The sequence below is a fragment of the Zonotrichia albicollis genome, chromosome 18 (genome assembly GCF_047830755.1).
Source record: "Zonotrichia albicollis isolate bZonAlb1 chromosome 18, bZonAlb1.hap1, whole genome shotgun sequence".
Lineage (NCBI taxonomy): Eukaryota > Metazoa > Chordata > Aves > Passeriformes > Passerellidae > Zonotrichia > Zonotrichia albicollis.
Genome location: NC_133836.1, coordinates 2,191,501 through 2,199,824, shown reverse-complemented (window position 1 = coordinate 2,199,824; position 8,324 = coordinate 2,191,501). Strand labels below are relative to the sequence as shown.

The 8,324-nt window shown below is 47.9% G+C and overlaps 1 protein-coding gene across 2 annotated transcripts; it reads left to right on the top strand.

Annotated features, from left to right (window-relative positions):
- The first annotated feature begins 1,411 nt into the window (after nt 1–1,411).
- Nucleotides 1,412–7,874, top strand: TMED2 (transmembrane p24 trafficking protein 2). Of its 2 annotated transcripts, XM_074554179.1 has the most exons (5): nt 1,412–1,658; nt 2,812–3,004; nt 3,391–3,411; nt 5,290–5,397; nt 6,391–7,874. In XM_074554179.1, the coding sequence occupies exons 1-5, from the start codon at nt 1,479–1,481 to the stop codon at nt 6,513–6,515; spliced, it is 627 nt and encodes a 208-aa protein (XP_074410280.1). In that variant the 5' UTR covers nt 1,412–1,478; the 3' UTR covers nt 6,516–7,874. The 2 variants fall into 2 exon arrangements, with proteins under 2 accessions (XP_074410280.1, XP_005491563.1); XM_005491506.4 differs by lacking the exon at nt 3,391–3,411 and having other exon boundaries at nt 1,416–1,658.
- The last annotated feature ends 450 nt before the right edge of the window (nt 7,875–8,324 follow it).

The window sequence follows — 8,324 nt, the reverse complement described above, 5'->3', positions numbered from 1 at the left end:
AATTGCCTAAGTTACAGCAATAACTCAGTGAAAATATATGTCTATATAACATCCATGAAACTAATTCCCAAAGTTGGACACCACAGGATATTGCACAAAGTTCCAGGAGTGCAGGGGGATGAATAATGGTGTAGTCATCCTTTCCTGGCAAAGGTGCTTACACAAGGAGGAGGAGCAGCCTGAGCAGAATCTTGGAGAACACTCTGCACTACCTCAGGGGAGCAGCTATGCTGTGAAATCATCATTTTGCCCAAGTTAGAGATGAGAAAAAGAGTTTTTGCCACAAGAATTTGGTTCTACATGAGTTCCTGTTGTTCTGTGGGTAGAGGGAGAATATAACAATGTAGGGAACACGTGTGGAAAGACTAAAACTACAGTTGAGAAAGGTGAAAAACCAGCACAGTTTGTGGCGTGGGAAGCAGCATGTTCGATGCTGGCCCAATCCAAACTCATGAAAAATGACTTGGCAGGAAAAGTCTCTCATCCAGGCATGTGTGTGACCTGCAGCTCCTCAGGCTCAGCCTGTCTGGCAGATTTTGTCCACACTTGTCCCCACCCTGTGCGTGCCCTGACACGGCAGCTCTGCTGGCCCACACCTGGAGCAGAATGTGCTGATGGAAATCTGCCATTTGTGCACATAAACGTGTCTGGGTGTCACCACGGCTACAACAACCGCGCTTATTGGCAAAAGCAATGTAAAAATATTTCAGTGGAAAGCCAGATTGTGTGTTAGTCTTTAACTCTTCCCCACATCATTAAAACAGCTAGTCACGAAACAGGCTGCCTTGAGCTCAAGTATTAGCTTCGTATTTCAGTTTGGGAGGTTTAATTGGAAATTAGCGCTTAAGCATGGTCATGCAAGGAATGGGTTTTTAAACAGTTACTCTGGGGTGAAGCAGAAACTGGACGTGCCATGACTGTGTTTCCTTAAGCGTGAACCGCCCACAAGCTGGGCTTCACTATTAACATCTTAAACGTTGGCTGCTCCCCAAATATCTCCCTCGCTGCCGCAAGTTCTGATTTCCCAATTTTAGCAGCGTCCTCGGCAGCGGTGACAGCCGCCCTGCGTCCCTCTCGCCTGCCCTCATTGCCCCCGGAGCCGCCGGGACCCCTCAGGATCCGCCCCCCCATCCCCTCAGCCGCCGTTTCCCGCCTCCCGCGCTCTCCCCGCCCCGCCCCGTTGCAGGGCAACGCCCCCTCATTCCCGCTCCTCGTTCTGATTGGCTCTCGCGGCCACCGCCCCGCCTTTTCTCCCCGCTCATTGGCTGCTCCTGCGCGTGGGTCCCGCCTCCCACGCCGCGCGGGCGCTGCCTCAGCGCCTTGGCGGTCCCGCTGCCCTCTGTCTCCCGGCGGCCGCCGTAGCGCAGCCTGTACGTGGCAGCGGGGTGGCGGCAGCCAATGAGCGGCGGCCCCGTGCGCCGGAAGGGGCGCGGCGCGGGCCGGAAGCGCCGCTCGGTGCCGCCGCCGGTCGCTCCGCCATGTCGCCGGTGCAGGCGGTGCTGGCGCTGGTGGCCGCGCTGGCGGCCCCGGCCGCCGCCTACTTCGTCAGTATCGACGCGCACGCCGAGGAGTGCTTCCTGGAGCGCGTGCCGTCCGGCACCAAGATGGGGCTCATCTTCGAGGTGGCCGAGGGCGGCTTCCTGGACATCGACGTGGAGGTGCGGCGGCGGCGGCGCGGGCCGACCTTGGGGAGCGGGGCCGTCCCGGGACCGGGCCCGCGCGCTTCGGCTCTGCTGTGTGCGGGGGCCCTCGGGAGCGAGCGGGGAGCGGGGCCGGAGCCGCCCCCGGGCCCGGGATGGTCCGAGCGGGGCCGGAGCCTTCCCCCGGGCTCGGGGCGGTCCCGCCGCGCCGCGGGGGCTCCGTGCGGCGGCGGCGGCGCTCAGGGCTCAGCGTGGGCGGCTCGGGCGGGCCCGGTGCCCGTGCGGTGCCACCCCCGGCTCCGCCGCTCGAGGCTCGCTCGGGCTGTTCCCCCTTCCCGTGGGGATTCCGCCCCCGCCGCGCTCGGTGCAGCCTCGGCACCGGGAATTGTGTGGCGGGAGGAGCGCCCGCGGTTGCTCTGGAATCGGTGCTTCCCCTTGAACTGAAGGTGTTATGTTTAATCCCGGTGGTTGCATCGGGGAAGTTCTGAGCCAATTCTGATCTTCAAATAGGAATCGAATCAGGAGATGCCGAGTACGAATTGATTTAATCTGTTAGAGAGCAGAGAGGGTTTTGTTCGGGCTGTCACAGACCTGGGAGTTGTTGCTGAGAGCCCTGTAGCAGTTGGGAGTGACACAGGGCTGGGACACAGCACAGGGCTGGCAGCTCTGAGAGCCCTTCCCGTGTCCCTTGTGGAGGCTCAGCAGCAGCGTGGCCCGGTGGGATGGGAATTCAGGATCACAGTGAGAGCTCAGAATTCAGGTGTTCAGTACTTTTGAAATGGTAGCTGCAACAATGCCTGACTGTGTGTCTGAAGTCGGTTGGAGAATGGCTTTTTTTCCTTTTTGTTTTCCTTCAGACATCAGAGATAAGGTTTCCCCTGCAGTTGTTAATTTGCCAGAGCCAGGCTTTGTGGTTTGCTTGCTCTTGACTCCTTATCTCGACCACAGGAGGCCAGGGAGGGAGGCTTTTCACAGCTTTCCTTACCAAGAACTTTGTGGGGTTTTATAAAAGAGATTTCTGTGTGGGGAGCTGCACCAATGAGCTGTGGGAGGGAGAGATTGGAGTGTGCCAAAGCAGCCAGATTGCAGATGGTGCTGGTGCCTGTGATGGTGCATTTGAGAGCTCTGTGTTTGGAATTCAAACCTGTGACCCTCTGTTTTCCCCACACAGATCACAGGCCCTGATAATAAGGGGATTCATAAAGGAGACCGGGAGTCCAGTGGAAAATACACCTTTGCTGCCCACATGGATGGAACCTACAAGTTTTGCTTTAGCAACAGGATGTCCACCATGACTCCCAAGATAGTGATGTTCACTATCGATATCGGGGAAGCTCCCAAGGGGCAAGACATGGAGACAGAAGGTGAGGAAGAGTCCTGGGAGGAGCTCAGCTCCAGTTTGGGAGCCTTTCCCTGCCTGCATGACTTGGGAACTTGTGTAGGGCTCTCAGCATTCCCAGAGAGTTCCTCCAGGTGTGGTTAGCTGTTTTCTTGCACAGCTAAAGTGGATGTTTTTAGAGCTGGTTACACAATTTGAGGCAAAATCACCAGAGAGGCCCATCTGCAGACACTAATCTTCCATCCTTTAGCCCTTCATCAGTGCCATCCTCTGATTCCTAGCAGGCTCAGCAGAGTGGAGCCTTAGTTATAAATGTGCTGATAGGAAACTCCTCCCATAGCTGTGTAAATGACTGTTTTATCTGCAGCCTTTTGTCCTGTACCTGTGTTCATCTCTCACACTTTCCTCTAGGTGGTGGAGATACCTGGGATGGTATGTGGACTGCTTTTTGAAAGCTCCTTAGCATCTTGTCTCTGGCACATGTTCATTCACTAACAGCTAACTTGGCTTTTTCTCTGTAACATTGGTTTGGAGCATGGGAATGTCTGTATTTAATAAACTACCCCAAAGGTCTGATTCTGAGCAATGCTGAGCACCTGCAGGCTCCCAGAGGCAGGTTTATACCCTGAGCAGCTCTTGGGATCAGCTCCTTGCACTGAGGGCAGTTTGCCTTCAGGTGGTTATTCATGGCTGACAGAGGGTTTAATCAGTTTAGGTGAAATTGGGCTAAAACATTGAACATCCAAGAATGCTGGATGGTTTTGGCAGTGTTTGCCTTCTATTGCTAAAGGGGGTGTTGAGTAATCAAAAGCTTTAGGAGGCAATAAGCTGCTCCTAGGTTATGAATTATTGCTGATGTGTCAGGGGAAAAACTCAAACTTGTCATTTGCTGTAAAAAAAATAAATATATTGCCTAGCAAGTTATAAACTTCATTTATAAATCAATGACTGTAGCTAGAAAGGGCAACCAATTCTTGTTTTCTATTTTGGCAATTAAATAACTTGGGCTTGATTGAGTGCTTGATGTCACTTAAAAAATAGCACATTCCTAACTTTGGATTTTTTTAAAAAGAGTCACTTAAATCTTTTCTTGAGTCTGCCTATATCTGTTGTAAAGAGTATTAGTGCAATAAGACAATTTCTGAAGTGAATTTTTGGAGTGTTTTTAGACTGTCCCTGCAACTGTAGTTTCTTCTCTTACCAATAAACTGCACTTGCTGCAGTGACCAGCTGGCCATGAAAATAAGGGATTTTAGGTACAGGGAAAGTGAGTGTGGTTTGCACAACTATTGAGATTTTAATTGTGACTTGTATGAGTGTCATTCTCTGGTCCTCTCTTTTGACTGTTCCCCACAAGGTGTGTGTTTTGAATAGCTCTATTTTCAGACTGTGATCTGAAACACTTAATTTACAAATAAACCTGTAGTAAGGTAGCTTCCAAGCCAACTGTGTCCCTTGAAAGGAAAATATGTTGGGTTTTGTGACTTTTAAAGAGAGCTGATTGCCCAGGGTGTATCTGTGGAGTGGAACCTCAACCTGATGCTAGAAAACTTTGCAAATGCCTTGCCTAATTTATAAATTTCTGATGGACAGATATTTGAGTGTGGGTGTATTAAAAAGATCCTGTGATTGGCAGTCAAACCACTAAATCTGAGATCTCTGAGCCTTCCATTTGCTGACCTGTCTCAAGCTGGTTTTGTGCTGCTGGTTTGGTATTTAACTCCTCTCCTGCTTTCACAACACCACAAGTGAGGGCTGTGCCAGCCCCCCTGGGCATTGTGCCCCCTCAATGCTGGGTTGCAGCTGAGCTTGAAGATCACAGGATGGGATTTTTTTGCTTCAGAAAGTGATCTCATGATTTGCCAGCATCATGATCTTGAGCTAAATTCTCAGTCATTCTATTTTTGCAAGCTTAACAACTAGGAAAAGCTGTCATGTTAAGATAATTTGCTTGGAATATATTGGATGATATTGGCAAAATAGATAGTAGTGTGTGGTATTGATCTCGTGCATTCTTCCATTCTGTTCTCCTGGAAAAGTGTGTGCACACTGGAAATGTGGGCTCTGTGCTGAGTCTGAGCTGTGTCTCCTCCTGTTGGATGTGGAGAAATGTTCTGCCACTTGTTAAACACCACGGAGACACGTCAGGGAAAGTGCTACAGAAACTGAGCTTGGCTGTCAGGGTAGGAAGTGTTCAGCTGTACTGCCAGACCTACAGCAGGAAATTACCTTTAACTGCTCATAAATCCATTGAAATCCTTGTCTCCAGTCATTAACAGCCTTTCTGATGCTTCTGAAATTGCTCTGCAGCTCACCAGAACAAGCTGGAAGAGATGATTAACGAGTTAGCAGTGGCCATGACAGCAGTGAAGCACGAGCAGGAGTACATGGAGGTGCGGGAGAGAATACACCGAGCAAGTAGGTGCCAGCCCAGCCCCTGCCTTCCCCTCTGCTCTGACCTGGGAATGGCCATTTAACACCACTCCATGAAACTGTGCCCACTGACTTCAAAAGTAACCATGTAAATCCTGCAGGGCCTGACACACAGTAAAGAATGGAGGTGGTGCTTGCAGTCATCTTTAAATTGGCTTCCCCTCGTTGTTATACAAAATAACATTTGCTTAAGTGATGTGAATTCTGCAGTTGTTTGGATGGTGTTATTTAATCCATGTACAAGGGCAAGATGAGCCATGGGATGGTTTTAAATTGAAAGGGAGGAGGTTCAGATCAGATACTGGGGAAAATTCCTGCCTGGGAGTGTTGTACAGCCCTGGCACAGCGTGCCCAGAGGAGCTGTGGCTGCCCCATCCCTGAGATTGGATGAGTTTTAAGGTCCCTTCCAACCCAAACCATTCCATGATGTGGTTCCCAAACTTTGGTTGAACTGTTACTTCACCCTTGAAGTGGATGTGGTTTAATAATTGAGCCAAAGTCTTTTTTAAATGTTTTGTTGAAATAGAACAAAACTACTGTTACTTTCATGGGTGAGAATCAAGGGCAAGTATTTTTCATGTGAAAACACAACATGATATAAAAGCACTGTCTCCTCAATTATTTGAAGCTATGAATATCTCCAGTTTTGTGACATTTGTTACTAAAAATCTGAATGTTTAGAACCAAAGATGGTGACCCCTCAGAGATCAGCAGTTCCTGCTTGACTCTGAAAATGCAGGTGGCTTTGTTTGGCAGCTCAGATGCCAGAAGGGTGGGCAGAACAGAGACAGATGCTGCAGTGCATGTCCAAAGTGGGTTTAAAAACAAACTGTTCAGAAAAATCCCCCTCAGATCTCATCTCTGTGATGACCTGACACAAGCCCAGTGCTTCCTGTGCAATGCTCAGATTCATGGCAGAATGTTTGCAGTTTAAATGCTTTGTTACTAACTACTTTTTTCTTTTTTTTTCCCCAACAGTTAATGACAACACAAACAGCAGAGTGGTTCTTTGGTCATTCTTTGAAGCCCTTGTACTAGTTGCCATGACACTGGGACAAATCTACTACCTGAAGAGGTTTTTTGAAGTCCGAAGGGTGGTGTAAGATCCTTCTGTGGTCTCAGATTTCAGTTCACTCTCTACCAAACATCCTGCTCACAAACTAAAAAAAAAAGTCATTTAGTTTCTGAACCCTCTTTACTGAACTGTAAAACTTATTTGCTTATGTTCCTTCCTAGGTAAGAAAAAAAAAAAAAAAGGAATTGTTTTTATATATCTTCCGTAGCAAAAGCTGTGCTGAAATCTTGTCACTTTACTGGCATCATTTTGTTCCACTGAGATCTGCCCAGTCTGTGTGCTAAGCAAGGTCCAGGCAAGCTGCAAACTCTGTAACTCACTCCAGTAAGAAGCTCTTCTGTCCTTTCTGACTTCTTTCCCTGTTTGCAGAAGCACTTGCCCTTCTGCCCAGGGAAACGGTACAAGGCCCTAAGGTGACTGTTTGCATCCTCACACCCTCAGCCCTGCAGTAGGTGTTACCAACCTGAAATAATCCCTTCTCCACTCACAGAAACTGCCAAGGAAAAGCTTAAAATTCATACCTAGTTGCTATTTAAAAGATAGTCATCAGCAACTGTCTTAATGATACCAACTTCTTCCCAAAGTTCTTTTTAATTAAATAGTTGATATAAAAATGCTTTTTTTTTTTGTTCTCTGCTCATCACCAAATGTTCCTTACACGGTTTTTAGTCTCTCAGAGGTTTTATTTGGAAGCCAATTGTGTGCAGTGTCTTGGCAAACACTGGTGAACCCTTTGGCTTTTGCAGGTCCAAAGCTCAGACTGTTTGCCCGGTGCCCAGGGCAGAAAGTTCAGGAATTCTGGGTTCCTGAGGCCAGAGGGTTCTGGATCCTGGGGGTTCAATCCACGCTATGCAGCCCTTGTATTTAAGTGCAGTGGCAAACTCTGCCATGATCTGATCAGAATTAGCATAATGCTAAATACTGGTGTGTTTTCTTTTTTCAGGCACATGTAGATTTGTTTTTGTACAAAGTTCCTTTCCTCGGTTCTCTGATGATTGGTTTAAAAAATTTAAGAAGCGTCTGATGTGGGTGCTGAGCCAGGATTATGTTGTGACTGATGTATATTAGTTGTAATCATTTTTGGGGGTGGGGTGGGGTCTTTTCCAGGGGGGATCCTCTACAAGTAACACACAACAGTTTTGTACAATTAATTTAAAATTTGTTACAGGTTTTCATGTTCCAGGTAAAGTTTTTTCAACCTCGGGCAAACACTTGCAGCAGTTCTTCAGAGAGGTGGCTGTTACACCTTATTGCAACTGTTGTGTGCCAATATTTTTGTGTAAAACACTGAAAATTGAATTCTAAGATGTACATTTAAAAAATTGCTCGTGAATCTAAATATGACCCAGGTTCGATAAATAAACAAATTCTTTAAAAAAAATAAAAAGCAGCTTTGTGGTTTTTTTTTCTTTAATACCTTAAGGAAGTACAGATTAACACAAAGGGGTTTTTATAAAGTATTTATTTATTAGTGGCCATAAATTGAACCACAAGAAGTTCCATATCAATGTGATATGAGCGCTGGAAATGCCCAGGGAGGTTGAGGATTCTCCCTCTGTGCAGACATTCCAAACCCACCTGGTGTGTTCTGTGTCACCTCCTCAAGGTGACCCTGCCTGGGCAGGGGGCTCGGACTGGATGGCTCCAGAGTTTTCTCACAATCCTAACGATTCTGTGATTCTCTGCTTCCTTAAAATATCAGGAATTTATCCAGAGTCCATCCAGAATAAATATCCGGTAGCTCTGAACCTACAGCTTAGGTTTGGGGTACTCGGATGGCACAGCGCTGCTGTAAGACCCTCAGAAGTACTCACTGCGATAGGCAGCTCGCCATAAA

Bases quoted from the DNA above. Each gene is read 5' to 3' on its own strand.
- TMED2 (XM_074554179.1), top strand. From the start codon at position 1,479: ATGTCGCCGGTGCAGGCGGTGCTGGCGCTGGTGGCCGCGCTGGCGGCC. The intron at 1,659-2,811 runs GTGCGGCGGCGG...TTCCCCACACAG, and splicing joins TCCTGGACATCGACGTGGAG to ATCACAGGCCCTGATAATAA. The intron at 5,398-6,390 runs GTAGGTGCCAGC...TTTCCCCAACAG, and splicing joins GGAGAGAATACACCGAGCAA to TTAATGACAACACAAACAGC.